Source organism: Mycetomoellerius zeteki, unplaced genomic scaffold (genome assembly GCF_001594055.1).
Source record: "Mycetomoellerius zeteki isolate Tzet28-1 unplaced genomic scaffold, Tzet1.0 scaffold324, whole genome shotgun sequence".
Classification (NCBI taxonomy): Eukaryota; Metazoa; Arthropoda; class Insecta; order Hymenoptera; family Formicidae; genus Mycetomoellerius; species Mycetomoellerius zeteki.
Window position 1 is genome coordinate 99,809 of NW_017257310.1, and position 22,433 is coordinate 122,241.

Genomic DNA, 22,433 nt, shown 5'->3' on the forward strand with positions numbered 1-22,433 from the left:
TTAATAAGCTTGCGGAATTATGAGATGCGTTTTTTAATTATCTTTAACTTCGTTGAACTACTTTTCGACGCGACATTAAATCTTTCGCGTTTGCTTGTACCTTTAATGATAAACGTTTACTTCAAATTGTACACAATCATGTATGCGTATTAAAGCTGCGTATTAAAGCTACGTATTATGTCGTAGAGTATAATTAATATATCGCGAACTTCGCTCGTCTTGAGGAACATTAAAAATTCCATTTTAATATTTTTTCAGAATATACTTGTATATAGAACAATTATAACTCGTTATAGTTTCTTTGCTATATTTTATGTGCGAGATCTATTCATCTATAACTGTTTATGCGCTAAATTCCTTTGGGCATATTTATAAAAATAATAAAATATTTACCGAAAATATATCAATTTAAACAAATATCTATTGCTATCGTAAAATATTTTCTAATTTTCATTTTTTAGCGTCACGAAAAAAGTTGAAAGACATGGATGAAAGATATATTGAAAGGAAAAGTTAAAAAAAAACTTATATCTATAAGAAAAATTTCGAATTCATTCAATTTTGAAATATCTTTCTAGGAATGTAGTGACTGATTTTAGTTTAGCTTCGGGTTCGTTGGACGCGCGTGTTAAACACTCTCGTAAAACTTGTTCCGTAAAACATCATACGTCAAGCAATTTTACTTTGAGAAGTCCGATTGTATACGTTTCTCGAAATACACCTGATGGTTAAACACGTTGTCAAACTTAGAAACATTCAGCTTTTCATTTCATTATACATGTCTATGTCTGTAATTACGTTCAAGAGGAGATATGCACGAGAAGTTAAACCTAAGAACCAATGTTCCAAAATTTGTTCCGTCAATTATTTCCAATTAATACTTGTTAATCAGTTTATTTATAATTTGTTCGTTGACGATAATATCGACGATGTCGTCGATGATATCGAATTCATATTTATTATTACTATCGCATTATCACGAACCTTCTAACACTTTAACATCACTGCTATAAGATTATTCATACCTTCCATCTTGAATTTCTTCTTCATCTTTGTTCATTCTTCTTCGTATCTTTACGACTTCTTGTTCACGGCAATATTTTAATCGGGAATTGTTATCGTTTCGCAATAATTATCGATCAGCGTGAATCGCCACAGATTGCTCTGGGTTGTTTTATCCTAGTCAGTTCAGTTAACTACTTTACCACCAATATTTCTGTGGTATATATGGCGCCATAGGGACCTGGCCGCTTCCGGGATATGCAGTAGGTTCCATCAGCTTGGATTGACAGGGTTTGCCATCTCTCACTAACACTGGCACGGCGACTCTTCTGGGCGAGCAGCCGCTGCCGCCGGCTTCGACACGCTCACTTGCCGCCCTCTTCGTCTTGTACCTGTGATTCTGGAACCAGATCTTCACCTGGGTCGGCGTAAGGCGAATGATAGAAGCCAAGTGCTCTCGTTCGGGCGCGCTCAAATAACGCTGCTGACGGAAACGTCTCTCTAGCTCGTAAGTCTGCGCCTTGGAGAAGAGCACGCGTCGCTTGCGTTTCTTATGCTCGGTCTCGTGGGGTTGCGACGTCTCGTTACCAGTCTGTTGCTCGTCCTCAAAGTCCTGCGACTCTTCGTCTTTCGATGACTCGTGACTGTTCTCCTGTTGTGACGGGAACGACATGTCCGAGATCGCCGGGCTTGTCGAGTCCGGTTGTTGAAGAACTGGAAAAGTAAAGGAAAAAAAGAAATTAAGATGACATTTTCTTGTAGGAATCTTTGAAAGGTTCTTGTTTTGTCGCATTCTTTTGTAATTGACATCAATCTTCTTGTAGTATTATTTGTAGAAAAGTTACATTTTTAACATAATGTAAAATATTATTAAAAAAGAAATTTGTTTTCTCTTGTGATTAATTAAATTAACCTTGTTATGCACTTTTTCGTGAATTATATTTATGTAGATCGTTGATGTAGTCATCAAAATACATAGTTAGATAGAGTGAAGCAGAAGTATCGTGTTTAGTAATCAACCGACTCAATTACTTGATTGACGTTAACGAACTGCAGCTGCATTTCGATTCAGCCAACACCATCGATTGCTCTTAACGTTGATTACCGGCAGATGCTAGCTTGCATTGATTTTTTAATAGTTTTTCTAATCACACTTTATTCTAATCACAATTAGACAGTTAACTCTCGTAATCTGTTTATCCTAAATTAAACTTTACATGGAAGTCTTTTTCGGATATAAATTTTTCTTTCCATCCCTCTTTTTCAGATATAAATTTTTCTCTCTATAATATGTCTTTATTTCAATACCTAAACTTTTGTTTCATGACGCTAAATAATGAAAGAATTTATTTAATTAGTCATGAAAATAGAAACGATTGAATATACGAATTGTTATTATATAATTTGCAATTTAATGCGACATAATGAAGGATTAAATTTAAACAATACGTAAAATATGAAACGATGATGAAGCAAATGTCATTTCGACGCGGTAATTATGCTACGAGAAATACATATACAATAACTTTATTTAGCGAAGTGTGGGTAAATGTTACGACCTGGCCGAGATACCGGCTAATTTCATGTACAACGTCGGGATACTGGCTTTCGTCGTAGTACAATATGCTTTTGTGAGCGACCCCTGAAACCCGCTTGGGGAGGGTGTGAACCAATATAAAGCCTATTTGATACCTCTGGACCCCATGGGATCAACCATATCATTTTCATGGGAGATTAGATCGTGCTCGCAGTCGTACTGTGATTTCAATTAAATACTCGCCGCCGACTAATGTCTCCAAAGGAAGCTACACGATGGCGACGAAGGAAGGAATGACGCGTTCTCTTTACTTTATTTATAAAAAATGAGCCTTTCCTGACTTTATCCTCGTGCTTGTATACACAATTGTGTATACATTTCATATTCAAACAAATATTAGGTTTAAAAATAAATAATTAACGTGGTTTATATTAATAAACAATATGAAAAGGAAGCATAAAACCACAATGCAGGTATGTCATATATTAAGGCCCGTATTGAACGTGCTTTTATCTCTGAAATTCTATAATATGCGTGACGTAAATTATAGCATGTTAGCGCGCTAACATTGTTGTAAGCGTATTCTGAGTACGGACCTAAAATTCACAAATATTCATAACTATAAAAACATACGTTTCGGCCAGTATCTGGCCATTTTCAGTATGTCATATTAAATAAAAATAATAAATAATAAATGAAATTTTTTTTTCACGCAAAGTACATGATGGAACTTGTCTAATAACTGTAGTCAAAGTGACTGCAGTTTTAAAATTCTGACGAATTTCTAACAAGAGAAGTTTCACAACTGTTCGGAACCGATTTGATTCTCATGAAATATGTTGTTAAACACGAAAATCTAAGAGAGACACGTATTTTTTTATACGTGCCCTAACCCATGTTTAAGGGGTGAAACACCCCTTTGAAAAAAAATGGTATTTTTATTTCGAAGCGAATATTGTCGGAAGTATAAAAGATAGAAAATTTTTTTTAATGTTTAACAATTGTTAACAAAAAAATTAAAAACATTTTTTTTCTTTACAGCATTAAAGTACTCTTGAAACTGTACAACTTTTGTTTAAAAAACTTTATTCTATCTTTTATACTTCCGACGATATACGCCTCGAAAGAAAAATACCGTTCTTTTTCAAAGGGGTGTTTCATCCTTTAAACATGAGTTAGGGCACGTTTAAAAAAATACGTGTCTCTTAGATTTTCGTGTTTAACAATATATTTCATGGAGAATCAAATCGTTTCTGGACAGTTGTGAAACTTTTCTTGTAAATTCGATACGACGCTTGATTTCTTATCAGCGTTGAGATCCGTGAAGATCTACTGACAAGAAATCGAGCGTCGTATCGAACTCAGAAATTCGTCGGAGTTTTAAAATCACTTTGACTACAGTTATTAGACAAATTCCATCATATACTTTGCGTGAATTTTATTTATTATTTATTACTTTTATTTAATATGATATACTGAAGATGGCCAGATACTGGCCGAAACGTATATGTTTTTATAGTTTATGAATATTTGTGAAGTTTAATATATGACATACAGCTAATAACTACCTGCGTTGTGGTTTATACTCCTTTTTCATATTGTTTATTAATATTAAGTTTGTTTTCTGTTCCTTCAATGATTGCTAGTTCAAAAAGTGTATACTAAAGTTGTATACTAAAGTGTAAAGCGTTTTCTGTTCCTAAAATGGCGTCAGCAACGCTGTTTTTATTCTAGTACAACAGAACTCAGTGCATGAGTTCATTGAACTGTCTCCAGACCTAGTGCAGCCAGTTTTCCACCATTATCTTTAATTAAGAATTTTTTTAATGGTGGAATTGCATTAATACTTTCATCTTCATCACACGAATTTAATACTTGCATGTAAACAAATGAGACGCCATTTTTATTTTGCACTAGAACGTTTGTTATTCCTTGCCTTGCACGCTTACACTTCTGAATTGCACTAGTTCAGTTCAGTTTTAGTGCAATCCTCGTGCAGAAACAAAAACAAATCTATAAAATGTACAACATATTATTTGGACTTGAACTTGTTTATTGAGAAATTTAGTGAGAAGAGTAGATTAATTTGATTTAATTTAATCTCTTTCTTAATATGAAAATCGGGATAAAAGAAACTTTACATAACTCTGTTTGAAATTCTAATTATAACATATGTGACGGACGATGAAAGAATCTATCATGGGTCTATAGCGCGTACAATTTTTCAAAATTGATCAGGCCGTATTTGATTCTGTCTAAACTTTTTATAAATCAGCTTCGAGAGAATTCAGTGTAATACGCTATCCACTGAACAATGTAAACGTCTGATATAAAAGAGATCCACTCAATCGTGCTTCTCCCCTCTTTATCTGCTACAGGACCGCAATTATTCGCGCGTGATGCGTTTCTCAACGGTTTGACACGTTGCCTGAATTTTTCGCTCGTGCAAACCGTGGCTGCGGAAAAAGAAGACGACAACGCGGGATAGGTCGTCGACGAATTTTTTGGGCGTGACGATACCGATTCATTTGGGGGGTCGGGGACACGGGACCCCTCTCTCGCATCTGTCCCCGATTCAACATCTGTCCTCTTTCGTGGACCAATCGCTGTGCGGTACCCACGAGGACCTTTTACAGAACCATTAGATCCTGCTTAACCCTCACGGACCAATTGTAGGGTGCTAAATAAATAAGGGTTTCCATCTCACACCCCCTTCCCCGTCCGCCCGCAAAAGCGCGTGTATGTTCTTTCTGCTGCGCACCAGTGAGGAATGGGGTGAGAAAACTTGCGTCTTAAACGATAGTAACTGCAGCGATCGAAGCCGATCAGATCTCATTCCTTAGGGTGCAAGTGATTTGAATAATGCAATTAAAATAATTTATTTATTACGCGCATTTTCTTTAAAAGATTAACTCTCTAAATTTCTTGGAGTGAAATCTCACTCCAAAAGAATGAAAATATTGCACTATTGAAAAAGAGTGAAAATATTTATACTCTTAAATAAAAGTGACAGATTTTCATTCTTTTTTTGGAATGAGATTTTAATCTTTTGGAGTAAGATTTAGTTAAAAAAGAAATGAATAAGATTTCTTTTCTTTGAAATGAATCTCACTCTAAAAGAATGAAATTTCATCCTAAAAAGAAGGAGTGAAAATTTGCCATTCTTATTCAAGGGTGCAAATATTTTCACTCTTTTTCAATAGTGACTATTTTCACTGAGAGAAACGTTTTGTATGGATAATCGAAATTTTGTTATTGATACAAAATCTATTTGTTGATGTATGATCAATCAAACCGTTGGTTACTAAGACGATATTAATTTGTTGAATTTACTAAATGAACTAATAATTTAATGATACAAAACTGTTTTGTATAATGTTTATAGATCTTTTATAGTTACAAATAGAACATTTTATTACCGGAACAAAACATAAAAATAATATATATCTCTCACTTTCTACAGAGTAAAATTATGTTTGGCGTTTTTTAACTTCCTTAGTTTAGCAAAGGTATATACGTAATAGATTTAAAGCAATTGATTACTAATCGCTCTGAAAAAATGGTTGGCCATGATGTGGCGAGAATCGAAAAGTGCATGAAATTAGTCTCTAATCGTCCCGAATTTATCCAGGTAGACGTCGAATTTCTCTTACGAGAAGACACGCCATCTCTTCTGATAATTCTGCGAAACGCTCCTCGCTATACCATAGTGAATTATTTTGTTGAAATTACTAAAAGAATACTTATTTTGTAACGGCAACTAAACTTTACATTGTTATTTACAAAACGTAAGTAACCAAATGAATTTGTACTGTTAAATAAAAAAATTTTGTTCATCTAACAAAAAATATTATATTTTGCTATTTTAACAAAATAATCCAATGATAATCGGCCATTTGTGAATAATTTTCTCTTTTGTTACCATTTACTACTATATCTTTTTTCTCAGTGTTGAAGTGAGATGTCACTTCAAGAAATTTAGGAAGAATAATTATTTTTTAGTACAATTAAATACACTTTCGAAATTACGCGATGGATTTTAATAATTTTTCTGCCGCGTATGTCCCCGGTTTGTAAACAATTAAATAAAGAATAATTGTATTTGTTCGCTCACCATTCACTTCCTCCAAGGGTTGAGGTAACGTTGTTGATAATGTCGGTCCAGTTGGCCATCCTAATAATCCAGGTGGAGGCGGTGGTAGTGCACCCCTGTTCAGATTAGCGTGCATAGGTTGCAACATGGCGGTTGTGTGCTCCAGAAACTGCTGGTAAGCCGACGGCATGTCGGTAGCCGTTGGTAAAACCGTTGTGGTACCTAGAACACAAAATTATAGTAAATTTATTAATTTTTTTCTTTTACACTCAAGTAGAAATGTGCATAGTAAAGAAATTTCTAAAATTTTGAAGTTTTCCTGATTTTAAAATCACATTACTTAAATTAAGGTGAATTTTTTTACTAAAATTAATATATTCATATTTTAAAATAATAAAAACTGTACTATTTTGTGAATTTTATTAGTTTTAACTTGCAACAAATTAATATCAGATATATTTTTTTAATTATGTTTAATTAATATAAAATAAAGATAGCAAATGTTCTTCCTTATTACTAGTTAATCTAATTTAATTAATTTAGTAATCTAATAAACTTGATATTACCTTGCACATCTGATTCTTCTTGCGACGGTTTGGCATCGTTTAATTCCAAAATGTCGCTGATGGCAAAACCAGAAGTTCTAGCTGGCATTTTCATACTTTCCAGTAGCCTGTAACAAAAAATTATATAATTGCTATAATTTTAGCCTTGAACAAATACTGTATATATAAATGGTGTTAAAGAAACAATTTTGATTTTTGTGTGTGTTACATATTGTAGAATTTTCATAAAAAATAAATTGGTGTATAAAGATAACATGATTTTATACATCACGAATTTATGTACATCTTTCGATTCATAAGGTTGTTAATGCAATCTTAGAGTTTGTTCACATGACAATACGTGCTTATTAAATCAGATACTGATATCACTATTAGTTCTTCCTAATCTCTCGAGATACAGCGATGAATAGATTGATATATTTTTGGTATTATATTATACTTATCAGCGTTTAATTAATATATTACATAATTTTAATTTTATATTTAATTTTAACACATATACCATATATTCGCAGCAAGTTTAAATGAAAGTCAAAGGTAGGTGTGTTTGCGGACGGATTTTGCGAGGATTCTGCTAGAGTCATACAAAGATCGCTTCTTGACGGTAAGATTTAATTTTCGAGATAGTCACTAGTTTCGGAAGCTGTGTGACGTTAAAAACCCATCGGGTTTTCTGGAACCTTTTCAGGACCCGATTACAGAAATGTCTTTAAGGGTACAATACCTGAGCGCGTTTGATCACATTCAACCTGTCTTCGGACCTATGTATAGAAGTAAATTTTTGGGCCGGCTTGCTAAGCCATACGAGCCATTATCGCGTCACGTTCGGTCAGGCGTTCCAATACATCCCCGATACGAAGTGCGGATGTTTTGAGTAACCTTTTTTGGAATCACATATTCTTTTACAGACTGCTATTTGAAAATTCTGACACAAGAAGTTTGCGACGGGTTGATATGATAATTATTTAATACAATTTTTTGTTACGTTTTAACTCGTTTTAATTTTCAGTTACGAATGTGATTTTGACGAATGTTAACTACACGGTTTTTATTTAACAGAGTTTTATAATGCATATAGAAATACTTCATAAGTCTGACTTATTCATTTTAATATGCCGTCTTGACTTAATTATGCAAAAATCAAATTAAAATATCAGAAAGATGATGCCGATAAATTGAGCTTCTTATAATATAAAGAGCCGATAATTATTCGGAAGTACCAGCGTTGAAATCGCCCGCGATTTCAATCTCTTTTAATTATAATATTTTTTACATTATTTAAATTTTATCATCAGAAAATCATTATGATTTTTGTCACTAAATAACTTCTCTTTACAATAGAATTTCAGTTATTCGAATTAGAGAGATAATTCGAATAAATGATTGCTCCAAATAATCAGACAACTACAAAAAAAAGAATATGTGAAGTTTGTACATGATATCTTATATTGTGTGATATCTTGTTTATTGTACGATATTTATGAAGATAACAAGATAAAAATTATAAATTAACTTCTATACGTTTATAGATTCCAAATTACTAATGTTAGAATTATTAATAAAGTCCATAGATATGTAAAGTCTGAACATAATGTGCTTGGGCAAATTGACATAAATGTGAGTTTATTTTCGTTTCTTAGATTGTATTCGGATAATCTTAATGATAATAGCCATTGTTAAATATCATTTGAACAAAAGACAAATCGAGAATTGAATTTACAAATATATAGTAATGAAAGAACTATAAAATAATAGACTTCAAAACTTAAAGCAGAACTATTTTAATACATGTTAAAAGTATTGGAAAAAATACTTTTATTTGTCAAGATTTATAGTTCAAAGTATATATTTAGATCAAATAAAATAATTCTAATTCTCTCTTTCTTTCTCATATACTGTGTGCGTCTATATTATATTATGTAATATATTATATAAATTAAAATATTTAGGCTATAATGAAATGAATTAAATGCAATTGAATTATATATTATCTTATATAATCGTTGCATCACCGAGAGCTTAATATACGTCTTGTCATGTAAACATAGAGTACTTAGTGGTGATTTTTTGGTGTTGAGTGTATGTTTAATCAATAAGTGTTCTAGTAAGTATCAAGGACATTAAGAGCCAATCGGATATTCAACGATATCGCACGATAATAAGCGATATATCTTAATGAAGGCAATAAAGTCACGTGTAAGTACTCGAGGGTCGTAAAAATCCGTCGCATAAAGACATTTAAAAAATTACATTACGCGATCGACAAATCTAAATTTTTTCAATTTATCTATTAGAAACTTGATTATTTCTTATATATTATTATTCAATAATTATATAGCGTGTTCTTATAATCAATTATATAAAGAAATTATTATTCATAATGATGTAATATATCTAATACGTACAACGATTCTTTTATTATTGTTTTAAATTAAATAATTTTAGAAAAAATTAATAAAGTGAAAAGAACTAAACACATCAATCTTATATTTATTCTATTTACCTAGTGTTTAATGCGAGCTGACTGTACCAGACGTGATTCAAAAGACTAGCCGAATACGGTAGTAACGGCCAGGGTAAAAGCTTATTCTTATCTGCCATTTTGAGATTTTAAAATTTATTATTTTTATTTTTATTAGTGTCGACACATATTACACCCTTTAACGACGGCACATATCAAGGTTTAAAAAATCTCTTCTAATTCATCACGTATTTGTTTTCTAACCCTTGCTTTCTTTCCTCTTTTAACTGCTCAATAATCAGAAATTGTGTGAAATTAAGTTCTCTCCGTTTAATAATTTCGAAGATTTCTTTTTTCTATCTTTTTTTCTTCTCCTTTACAACATTTTTCTTCTTTCACCTTCACTCGTTGCATTTTACAGATGAAAATTGAAATTTTTGTCTTCTATCTTCCACGTGTATAGATTTTTAGTTTATAATTTACCTGTTCTTACTTCAAGAAAATTAACGATGCATGTGTACTATATCTTTTCTATAGTATATTTCTTTATTTCGATCGGCTTGAGTAACTTTTATTTGTAGAATTTCTTCTATAAAAATCTGTCTGGTCTCTTCTATTTTTCCACGATTGCCGCTGCCCATGATATTTTCGTTCTTTTCTTCTTCACTTTCTTCTATTTTTGTCACACAACACTGTCATCTCTATTTTACCATAAATAACTGATTTTTCACACAATGACAGTTCGGATACGTGCAACGAAAGTCTAGCACATATCCGAATAATTAGTCCGATTAATCCAATCACCGATTCCTATGCCGTTTTTTCGAGACACTCGTCAATTATCGGTCACTATCACAAATGACTATTAACAGATTACGCGAAAGGCGACTCTGCTCGAATGGCACGAAAAGGCAGGCTACCGATTCCTTTTCGGAGCTGCTGAAGGACTCTCCTTGTAGTTTTTGAGTGTCCTCGACGAGCACTTGACGGCTAGTGTTCCCTACCTCGAGCAGTTTCGCTTGTCAAGCACCCTCAAAGCGCAGGGCGGGTTCTACGTGGAGGCGGGGATTTCTCGTTCATCCCTCCAGCTCGTTCTCCTCGTCGTGTATCCCTCCCTGCCATCGACACCCAGCTGTAACTTAGGGAAGCTTTTCCACGGGAGAAGCGCCGAATAGGAGAATGTTTCTTTTTTATTGTTGTTATCGTCTTTAGAAGTCTCATTTAAAAAATAAATACAATGATGAAAATATATTTCTGATGAAAAGTTCAATTGTTTTATCTTATTTAAACAGCAAGTAATTTATTAAAGTTCAACTGATATTTTTAAATATGTAAAATAATTTAGTTTTGACAATTACTAGAAAAGCAAAAAGTGTTTGTAAATTTTTCAAGAGATGAACTGATTTTATTGCGACCATTTACAGATATATCAGTAACTAAGAGTTCCTCACATATGAGAAAATCTAACTTTTTTAAATAGCAACAATTTGATATAATCTTTTTGTCCAAAATATAACTTGATATTCGATAAGCAAATCGAATAGAATTTACCAATTCTAAAAATTCTAAAAATATTTATCGCTATATTTTTTTCATGGCAAACGTGCCATGTTATTTTTTACATATGTGTTAAAGTTTCACACTTGTGGTGTTTTAGCAAAGTTTTGCCACTTTTAGCGATCTTAGGGAAGGATATCCCTTGCTCGGGAGACTCTGTGCGACTGGTAATGTTATCGGGGCAAGTTGCCGAGGGGTGGAACCGTCGGCCAACCAATGGGGTAGTCGCGTGTCGGGAAACCCTCGCCCGACAGCCCGGGGGTTGATTTCAATCCAGCTCGGCGAGCGAGCCAATCGCTGGGCTTCATCGATCAGGGGGCTTTTTACACCGAGAGCATACTTTACGTCGAGTGTTAATGTGAAAGAGCATTAGCGGTGCTTTTACTGTGTCATTTCGATTTTTCACTCGCGCCCCTTCCCTCTGCCCCCGCCCTATTTTCTCCCTTTCCTCTCCGTCCCTCGTGGCACTCAGATCGCTGCCTATTGATACGTAAAACTGGGTTAGAAGCGTGGTCGCGACTTACGGGCGAGTGTTACACAAATGCGAATGAGATACACGTATGATCAATCGGCTCACTGTCCTCTTTCAGGCTTGTTTGCCTGAGCAAAAAACTGAAGGGTGCCAATTCGAGTATAATTGAAGGGACAAGAAACTAAGGGAGATATATGCTTAATTTTATGAAAACCGAGATAGTCCAGCAATAAAATATCGTATACATATTAATTTAATAATACGATAATTAATATTATAAATCTTATAAATTCTCTGAAATTAAACTTTCTATAAATTCTACAGTTCCATACAGCACAGAACTTACAGTAACATTGCTGCAACGTTTGCAATGTTACTGTAATATCGCTGGAATAATCTGTGCTGTATGGAAATCATCTTTCTTTGCCGCATATGTACTTACTAAGTTTAATAATCATACTGAACGAATTTTATTCATTCAATTGATTGTAATTCTTTCAAGAATTGCTTAGAAAAAATTCAATAAAAAATGCGAAATCAAATTGAAGATGCCAATCTGAATCTCTAAATCGAAGAAGTAAATGGACGGAGTAGTCAGATAAAAAGTCAAATTTGTTGCGACAGTTAAATAAATCAGACTGTCAGCATAATTCAGACGAAGAGTGTGACGGCTAATTTTATAGTGAGACATTTGTTACGTGCGCGTTCCGTGACGATCAGGTCTCTTTTTTTCCCTGATAATCATGATGCTCGCGCGCGTGAAAAAAAAGACATGTCGGTGCGCAACGACAAGACTCTGACCTGATTTCTTTTTTATATCCACCCACTCACTTATTATTCGCGGACACGCATTTATTATGTTGACGCGGTAGATAAAGTCGGTCATTTTGCGATTATCATTCGGCACAACACGTATCATCATCCGTCGCATAAAAATAATTTCGCAGACCCTGCGATTTAATCGAATTCGCTTCGACCTTTTTTCACGACATTTTGATCGCAGATAAAATATTATCGCGGTAATACCGAAGCCATATTACATGTCAGGATCGTACAGTATTATTGATTACCAAAGATGTCAAGATATCGTGCGTTGCAAAATATTTTGTAATATTTTTCGCGTAATACATCGCATATATCACACGGAGAGAACGATTTTGCTGAAGGATCTAAAAATTTAGCCAGATATATATATATATATATAAATCTGAAAATAAATTTTATTAAACCATCAAAATAATTTTGTAGGACGCTCAAGCTGATTACTAGAATGTTAAAACTTTTTGCTGCGTTGCTCATTACGTTTGACTTTCCACATAAAGATTTTGATGATCCAACAAAATTAGATTTTTAAGTCTGTATCCAGTAAAGGTGTTCTTTCCATGTATTTTATAATTCTAAAGAGAAAATATAAGTGTAAAGACGATATAAAAAATATAAGAGGAATAAGATTTTTATGGTGGGAAAATATCTTTCAAAGGAGACGAATTTCGCAATCCGCGTTCTTTGAAGTCCCTAATTTATCTTAAACATTTCTCAACATGGTTAAATTTTAAGAAATATTGGGTGCTTCATTTTAAGCAGGGGATCACACTTTTGATCTTCCGGTTCAGCCGACTCTTCGAAATTGATGATTCGTCGGACTCGTCGATGTCGTTGAATGGAATCGCAGGTTGTATCCAATCGCAAGAAGAGAGATGCGCACCTGAATGCGGGCACTCACAATAAATGCACGCGCGTACCGACGGTAGCACGCTGGAAAATGGGGTTTCGAAAAGCGCGATTTAGAAACGTGGAACAGGTAAAAGGACAGGAGCGACGATGGGGCGAGTTTCCGGTTTATTCAGACCGGTCGTCATACAATCGCGCGGCTCCACCATACAGAAAGTCAAAAAGTGCGGAAGAGGGTGGACCCGACTTTTCTGCTTTCTCATAGCCGCGTCTTGGTCAAATTTATAATCTGGAAATAAAATCTAACGGCTACCGGAAAGCAGGAAAACACTTGTATTCCGTAGTGGTCAAGATGCTGACGTTTAGTTATTTTATGGTTGAGTTACTAACGCGACGATTATATACTACAAATGTGCGTGATTATTTGTTACCATTATAATATATTTATAATATGAATTTGTAATAATGAAAATATATATGATATTAATGACAATAATTACTTTTTACATGAAAAATTCTGATATATGAGTAACTTAAATAGAAAATGTAATTCGTTATAGATTGATTTGTATTTAAAGATTTACAAAGTACTTGGAATAAAAGAAGCTAGCTATTATTTTCAGTAATGATGTTACATAAATATTTAATAAACAAGGGATTAAAGAGTACATTCTATAAAATTGATTGTGATATGTAATTGATATTATAACAGTTTTGTGTAACATTGATAGATAATTATTAAAACTATTCATAGACCACAACCTTATAGAAAAATATTGTTACGCTATAAGATTCTTATAGTTTATAAAACCTTAGGATGGCAGTTTAAGAGCTCAAATGATACGTGCATTGGTTCGTTGTGCATTGCATCGTCTAACTCGGTTAGAATCGTGTTCAACACGAGAAAGAGACCCGCGAGACATCCGTCGTTTTTCTCGGATTTCTCCTTTCCCCTCGATCCGCTCCTCGTCCAGGAAGTTCCGAGCATTGGCGGGAAAAAATGGAGAAGTCTTGAGCTCTCGGGGCAATCGAGCAACATTTGCCGGGCTCCCACGACTGTTTGGCGATAGCTGTGCCAACTTGTTTCGAGCACGCAACCCAATTTGTCTGCGTCTCATTGTTTTACTGTTCTCTCCCGTCCCCCGCCGTGGATAGTAGTCGCTTCACCGGTGCAGTCGTGCCCGCGAATTATTGCAACCCTCCAATGATCGAGTGGAGTCTTCCCGAGCTTTCTAGTTTTAATAACATTTTTGAACGCAAAAACTTGCGCGAGTGCAAACAATATGACGGGGATTTAACTCAATATTTGAAAATACTGTTTAGTATTAATTTATCTGCAATAATATATTCATATCCCAGTGAGAAATGACAATGGAATCGATGTCGAATCAACGTCGATTCGATGTCGATTCCATTATTATTTCTCATCGGGATAGATAAGAAATTTTAATGGGGGAAGATATAAATCATATTTCAGCCAGAAATCAATAAAAATTTTAGTTACTATATTATTTATTCACGTTACGTTAAAATTGAGTGATAAAGTGTTAAGTGTTATAATATTGAAAATATTAAATATTATATTATTGAAATTTAATATTTTTTAAAGTAAAATCTTAATGCTCATTATTTTATTAAAGGCACATACTTTAAATTTTTTTCTATGACTAATTGATTTCATCGCTGACTCAACCCTCATTTTTACGTTGTAGGGATCGTCACTGTCTCCGTATTAGTACTCGTGATTCGAACCCTTAGTAAAATGTAGCAGTTAACAGTTTATCGCTTATTGTTGCAATACACAGAATTTTACTGCCACTAACTAGCGGTTCAAATTAACCAGGTGGCCAAACCAAGACCCTTCTTTCTCGTTCATCCTTTTGTTCTTTTTCTTTTCCTTTCTATTTGAAGTGATCGGCTGCTGCTTCGACCATTTTACATTCTTTTAAAAATCGCGAAAGTACTTCCGAAATGGAAATGCTGTGAAAATCCGACAAATAAATTCATGTCTACGACCAATAGAAAATCATCGGAAGATCTTAATCAAGAAGAGGGTTGTTTTTTCAAACAACAGATTAACTCGGATGGTCATCCTGCTAGACTATTCATTTTTTGTGTTCACTTTTAAACACTATACAATAATCAGTATTTTATTCTTATGGCTACGGTCCCACTTGATGCTACGAAAGCTTCGAAGTATTTGTAATGTCAAGTGGACCGCACCTTTAATTTAAGTAATTAAACAATAGATTCATTCAAATACATTTTGCAAATTTTTCTAAAGCAATAAATTTGTACTCTGACTATTGTATATATATGAAATTTACGGATAGTAACTCGCAGATATATCAAACAAAATTTTCGGGACAACAATTGGATTTATTAATATGGATTAATTAATAAGAAGTTTTCTTTGTATTTTTAACAATGTTTAATAATTATTCAATTAGAATTAAAAAAATTCTGTTCGAATAATTTATAATTTTGTTTACATTCATATGTAATATTTTAGTGCTAATTTTTAGCAAATATTGAGTATATAATAAAAAATAAAATATTTGAAAAAAAGAATATTATTTTATAATGTTAGCAGGTATTCTTTTCACCTCAAATGGTTAGAACTGAAGGGAGACGTAGGGTCGAAGCTCAGTTTTGTGAAAATACTTGTTGGCCGAGTAGCCACTTGACACTTCGGATCTTGTCATTTTTAGAATTCGGGTGTCCCGGAAATCGGAAAACGTGCCACGTTGAATGAATGCCATTCACCCATTTTGCCGGATATCTCACCATTAACATCACAATATCGGTACCTGCTTTGATGCAGCAGTCAGAAAGAAAAACACCTGAGATCGTGCCGACGATCCTTGTATTTTATTGCTGGTACGTGAAGAAGAATTTCCGTTAAGTTTTTCGAGTAACCCTGACCATCTCGGAACCAAACTTTTTTGCTCGAGGTATGATATTGCATTTACAACGCAGATAATTTCTTACAAATATGCGTGTGGTCACTCATACAAAGACGCCCTATGGACGTCCAAAGCATCTAAAGAATGACTCTATGTCCAATAAACGTCCTAAGAATGTTTTCAGGATGTTTCTCAGATAAAGTGTGCTATGTTAGGTTTGAAAATTAGTATTCGAGTATTATTATTTAATCTTAGGTTATCAAAATGCTCTACATTTTTGTTCTCTCTCTCTCTGTCTCTCTCTGTCTCTCTGTAGGATATCACTTCAAGTGGCTGTTAAAGAGCGTAATAAATTTGGATAAACTTGTGAACGGTTTTGAGAAAAACCGAAAAGGTCTCTTTTCTTTTTTCAAATCTTTTTTCTCACCTCGAGATAAAAGGACTATATATGACTTATTGTAAAAAATAACAATAAATATCATTGTGTATATTTTACGCCCAAAAACTTCTTTATGAGCAATATTTCAAACAATTCTCTAGTTCTTAAAATCTATTATTTCGTTGAATAACTTCCATATCTTCACAAAGTCTGACTACATAGTGTAATAAATAATTAATTAGGGATGGGAAGTAACGCGTTACTTGTAATGCCGCTATTGTTACTCGCCTCTTTGTAATAACGATTTGATAAAAATGTCATGATTTTTTTATGATAGTAATAATAAAAATATTAAACGAATTAAATAATATTAAACAAATTAAATATTAAGTAATGTTAAACGAATTAAATACGAAATAATATTAAACGAATTAATATACAATATTAAAAAGTAATCGATTTTTTATGTCATTATTACATTTTTTATAAGGATCATTATTTTATAAGGATCATTATTTGTAAGGATGAGAAGTAACATGTTATTTTGCATCCTTGCAAATAATGATCTTCAAAAATGTAAAAGTGACATAAAAATCAATTACTTTCTAATATGTATATTCAGTTATTCATTGTGTTTCATATTATTAATATTTGAATATTTTATGTTTTTTTTAAATATTTTTAACAAGTGGCTGATAAAAGAATGAAATATATTCTCTACTTTAGTTCATATTACATAACAATTTCCATTAAACTGAAATTTTTCCTTCTTGAATGACTTGTCTTATGGTTATTAATCATGAAATAAAGATAATAATTTTAAAATATTTAATGTAGTTAATAAAAAAAACTGTGCTCTTTATGCCGAAATAGTTCTCTCATTGAGATTGACTGAAAGAAAAGCCGGCGGAATTTGGCGGAAACCGATCGAAGAATATCTTACGTTCATTCATGAAGTTGCCACAAAGAGGGTGATGGGCCCTGCAGCAGCATGAATGAACGTAATATTTAACTTAGCTTTGGTCGGACGACGGTAGATCCCCAGGGTCACTTCAGGGACACTTCTTTCTTATTCAAGAGGCCTGTTGAGAAGAAGATTTCTTTTCCACAAAATAAGCCCCTCGTTCGAGTCGCATGTTGTTGTTAGACACGACTTAGGCTCAGCATGGCTCGTTAAAGCCACTAGCCACCGACGTCGTTTAAGAACCGCTTAAGATGTTATTGTAAGTATAGTAGAACGATGATTTTTCTTTTTTACAGTTTTCACAGGTAGTGAAAGTGTTTTTGTGTGAAATGCTAACTGCACTCTTGAAAGTTTTGATTTCCCTTCAAACGCATTTGTAAAGTGCGTGAAAGATTATATTCTAATCGGATAAGTTGAAGAAATTGTTATACTATATAATAGAAAATTAAAAGAGGTAAAAACTAGGAAAAATAAACAGTGTTAAAAATCAAGGATCTGAATTGACTTTAATTTTAATTAAAACTTTATTCACGTTAATTATCTAAATTAATCTCGTGAAACTCTTTGAACAAAATTGAGTAACTCATTTATTCATACATTGTGATTTCCATTACTTTATAATAGTATATACATATATTATAGTAAAAAACGCATTCTCCGTTTTTATTAGCTACACGATTTTCACTGGTATATCCAGATGTAATGAAAACAATTAGATGATCGTAGGAATAGATCATGTATAAAAACAAGAATTAGATGGCGATATTAAATTAAATAATTGTCTATTCGGTGGTGCTTTGATTCGACGATCTCGCGATCTCGCAGGTGCAACGAACGAACGGGGAAGTAGGAGAACCATATATCGTAGCTGAATACGATTAATCCGAAATTTATGATGGAAACCAACAGGTGTCGGCATACCACACGGCCCTTTCGCTCCTCGTGTGTGTCCCAGTGTGTAACAAGGCGTACCACTCTACGCCGAAGGATTCGCCTAACCGATATGCGTGACTGCTCTTAAACGTTCGCTTCCGGTTTCCGGTATTATCGGCTTAATCAGATATGTTAATTGCCCGCGCAAATACGCGGAGATCGAGTAATCCTTTTAATATTTCGAGATCAATGGTGAAGACGTTTTCGTTTTCATAAAATAATACATTAAATGTGTGTTGAGATTTCACAGAGCTTGCTTCTTATCTCTCTACCTCGATAGATTAAATATCTGATAGATTTATATTAAGATGTCTGATTTATTTATAGATAACGTTAAATTTACCATTGTAAGATTTTTAAATTTTAAATTTAAAGTAACATGCGGTAACAATTTTAAAATTAATTTATCACGTATCTTATAGTTAGAAATTAAAGTTATCGTTTAAAATTCCGTTTTAATCACTAAAAGTTAAAAATCAGCTAAACTCTGTTATTCTCAACTATTATTTTCCATACAGAACATATCTCTAAAATCTTTTTCGCGCGCGCGCTATTTTTTACCTGTAATCCTCCTCGTTGCTGACATAATCGGGCGGTATCAAATGCCAAGAAGCGTCGTAACAATCGTCGTATCCGGCTGCCATTTTTCTTGTTTTTTTTTCACTAAATCGATCAACGAACGTGCTCGTTTCTGTAGACGACACAAAAAGTTGAAAAATATCCCGCGGCTTTTCCGGTCAAAAACGTACCTCCGCCGGTTGATTCATCGAAAAGACAGCCAAAAGAATTCTTTGACTTCGACTATTGCTTCAATAAGTAAATCTTTTTTCGGATAGATCCCCGCATTTCATGCTCACGTTCCTCTAAATTCTGATGTGTGTTTCGCGCGAAGGATCATTGCATATCTTCCTGCAATGACTGTGACACAAATCCTATTTTACGGTGAATTTAAACAAAGCGCAAGGGAAGTCTTGATACAATGTGGATTAACTTACATAGCTTTAAGAATTTCTGGAAAAACTGATTTTACGAGCATTCATCGATGTTAAAATAGATGTAACGAATTAGTAATAACGTGACCACCATTTGTCGGGATATAGAAAAGTTCTTCTTGATATAGTGAGTTCAAAATTTTCACTTTTTTCCCCAACGTCTTTACGCATTATCTATTAAATATTTATTGAAGAAGCGTTTCGACACTCGAAAGAGGAATTTAATGAAAATTATCGTGGAAAATAACACCGAGATTATAACTCGTCCAACTCGTGATAACTTTACTGAGAACTATGTGGCAATATATCGATCACCTATATATTGTATCAAAAATATGGCTACCTGATAGGAACTCCGGCAACCTTATCGGTGTGATAACATCCTACATAGATTAGTTTGACTACTGCGAAATCATAACGGCCAAAATATTATCAAATTTTCTCGATCTCTGATGATGCATTTGCATAATTATTTCTCCCTGCTTTATATGTTTAAATACATTTTCAAAAAAAACAACTTTTTTTTCTTATATATAATTAATTTGTTATTATCGTGAGTTCATAAATTGAAAAGCATAATAGCTTTACGAATATAATTAATATTATAATAATTGTAATTTTATAATATCAAGTACAAGTTAAAAACACTATTCTCTCACGTTATACACATTGTGCATATAAATATGAAAGATATATAGATAAATAGACATAATGTAGATTGCATATATCCAAAATGCGTTGCATTATTATGTGTACACTGAAAGAAAAGATTGTCTGCAAATTAATTGATAAAATATGGCATAGCATTTTAATTGGCTGCAGCAGCCAATTTTTGATTGTAGCAGCTAATTTTTGGTTGCGTTAGCTTATCTGCAATATACGATTTCGATAGGCTAACGTAATCAAAAATTGGCTGCTGCAATCAATTAAAAATGCTATTCAGTCAATCTTTTCTTTCAGTGTACGTGCAATTACGTTAAGATTAAAAAACAAAAAGTCTTTATCTGTCATTTGTGACTTTGTAACTGTAAAAAAGAAAAAAGAAGAAAATTGTAGATTGCCGTATCTCTATCACGTGTAAAATGATTTTATCGTGCATTGCTAGGTTAGGATTTTCTACTAGGCTATGCTGACACAGCGTAACTTCAGCAAACACAAGCGCGCTTTTATTTTTATTATTATTATCATCGATATATTATTTTGTCATTATGTTACTTTGTTATGTTATTTATATTTTGTACAATCACCAAGTTTCATTCTCAAGTTGAGCGATTCAGTACTAATACAGTATACACAGTCAATCGCTGCAAAAATTATCCTTTGGAGTATATTTCAGCATAAAATCATAGAGATAAAAAAAATTCATATAACAATGTTGCGAATTCCAATTGAGAACAGTAACTCTAAAGAGGCTCTAGTAATCGGCCAATTGTTCTTGACTACTTGACAGTCAGTTGTACCATTATACAATTTGTTAATGACAAGAGACCCTCGAGATGAAGTATCCAAGGCTTACCCACAAGTGCTACCGAACGAAGCCCGTTATGAGTGCACTTGATAAAGTAACATCGTTTCCCTCACTATCTGTATTTATTTATGCAGTGGTTCGCATAGATAAGCCAATCTTCGCGTAACGTAATATTAATAACTGTAATTATTGCGGGAGGCACCATCTTGCGTAAGAAAAATCACGTTAGGCGTTATCATAAAAATCAATGACATTAGATGATGAAAACTACTATTTGTGGAAAAATTATTTAATAATGCAGTCCACGATGCAATTTAATCGCAGGATGTCGGATATCGTCGTCGTATGTATAATTTTTTCATTAAATTTCCAGAACGCCACGTGGCACCATTTATCTGTTCATCCAGCACATCTATGACATATGGGTCTAATCTTTGCTTATCGCGGTTAAAGCGATAAGAGCAAGTTGTTGCGTCGCAAAAATGGACGCGCTCGCGGTATCTCTAATAATTTTACGAAAAGGTGGGATAAAGAAATTGCGAGCGTTGTAATCGTAGTGTGTATAAGATTGATATAATTTTGAGCAACACAAAATTTATGCCTTGAAAGATAAGGGGGTCATAACGAGCAATCAATCATTTTGCCTGATATTGATTTAGACTATTTTATCATCAGTTATATATTGATGATGCATATTGTGACTCTAGTTGATATAATAATGCATTAATCGTTAAATAATTAGCAAAAAACATGTTTGTACAGTTAAATAATTTATTATCGTAAGATCAATAGTGTCTACATTTAATATAAAATAATCTCTGTTAAATATACATTTACAAAAGGGAAGATAATAATTCATTACAATTATCTTAAGGGGATTCTATTAAATAAAAAAATAATCAAAATATTATAGATCAGATACAAATAAATGATAAGTATCTGTAATAATAATTATTTCATATACGATCATCATTGACTAAGAAATGCGATCGTTTTAAAAAGGAATATGTACTGAAAGAAAAGATTGGTTGCTGCAGCAATTTAGATGATAAAATATGGCATAGCATTTTTGATTGGCTGTAGCAGCCAATTAAAAATGCTATGCCATATTCAGCCAATTTTTTCTTTCAATGTGGACGTTAAATATTTTTATTATATTGCTAAAAAGAATAACACACATAATTAGAACTTAAATAAAATGTTAAATTGAGAAAGTTAGACGACAGTGCTTTAACTAGCGTATGAAATTACTATGACATTTTTATTTCGCTTTGAGATTCAAAATAGACTTAGAAAGAGTTGACTTATGAAGCGTTTTGTATACGTCTATCTTAATGTATAGTCTTTTTTTACAGTATAAAGAAAAAATTAAAAGTTTGCGTTATACAAATATGTGCATTGATAAAAATGAACTTTTGCTGATTTCTTATTA

At 33.1% G+C, this 22,433-nt stretch overlaps 1 protein-coding gene across 3 annotated transcripts; it reads right to left on the reverse strand.

Moving 5' to 3' along the window:
- Positions 1-609: 609 nt before the first annotated feature.
- On the reverse strand, positions 610-19,845 carry LOC108725086 (homeobox protein Nkx-2.2a). 3 transcript variants are annotated; one of them, XM_018451866.1, is made up of 6 exons: positions 19,537-19,845; positions 19,291-19,459; positions 19,103-19,232; positions 7,199-7,305; positions 6,654-6,854; positions 610-1,716 (listed from the first exon to the last, which is right to left on the reverse strand). In XM_018451866.1, exons 3-6 carry the CDS (start codon positions 19,183-19,185, stop codon positions 1,202-1,204), a joined length of 906 nt encoding a protein of 301 aa, XP_018307368.1. In that variant the 5' UTR covers positions 19,186-19,232; positions 19,291-19,459; positions 19,537-19,845; the 3' UTR covers positions 610-1,201. The 3 variants fall into 3 exon arrangements, with proteins under 3 accessions (XP_018307368.1, XP_018307369.1, XP_018307366.1); XM_018451867.1 differs by having other exon boundaries at positions 19,103-19,450; XM_018451864.1 differs by lacking the exons at positions 19,103-19,232; positions 19,291-19,459; positions 19,537-19,845 and adding an exon at positions 9,702-9,799.
- Positions 19,846-22,433: the final 2,588 nt, after the last annotated feature.

Coding starts and splice junctions, on each gene's coding strand:
- LOC108725086 (XM_018451864.1), bottom strand. CDS start 9,799: ATGGCAGATAAGAATAAGCTTTTACCCTGGCCGTTACTACCGTATTCG. Junction 6,855..7,198: donor AGAAGAATCAGATGTGCAAG/GTAATATCAAGT, acceptor TTTGTGTTCTAG/GTACCACAACGGTTTTACCA. Junction 1,717..6,653: donor ACCCTTGGAGGAAGTGAATG/GTGAGCGAACAA, acceptor TTACTTTTCCAG/TTCTTCAACAACCGGACTCG.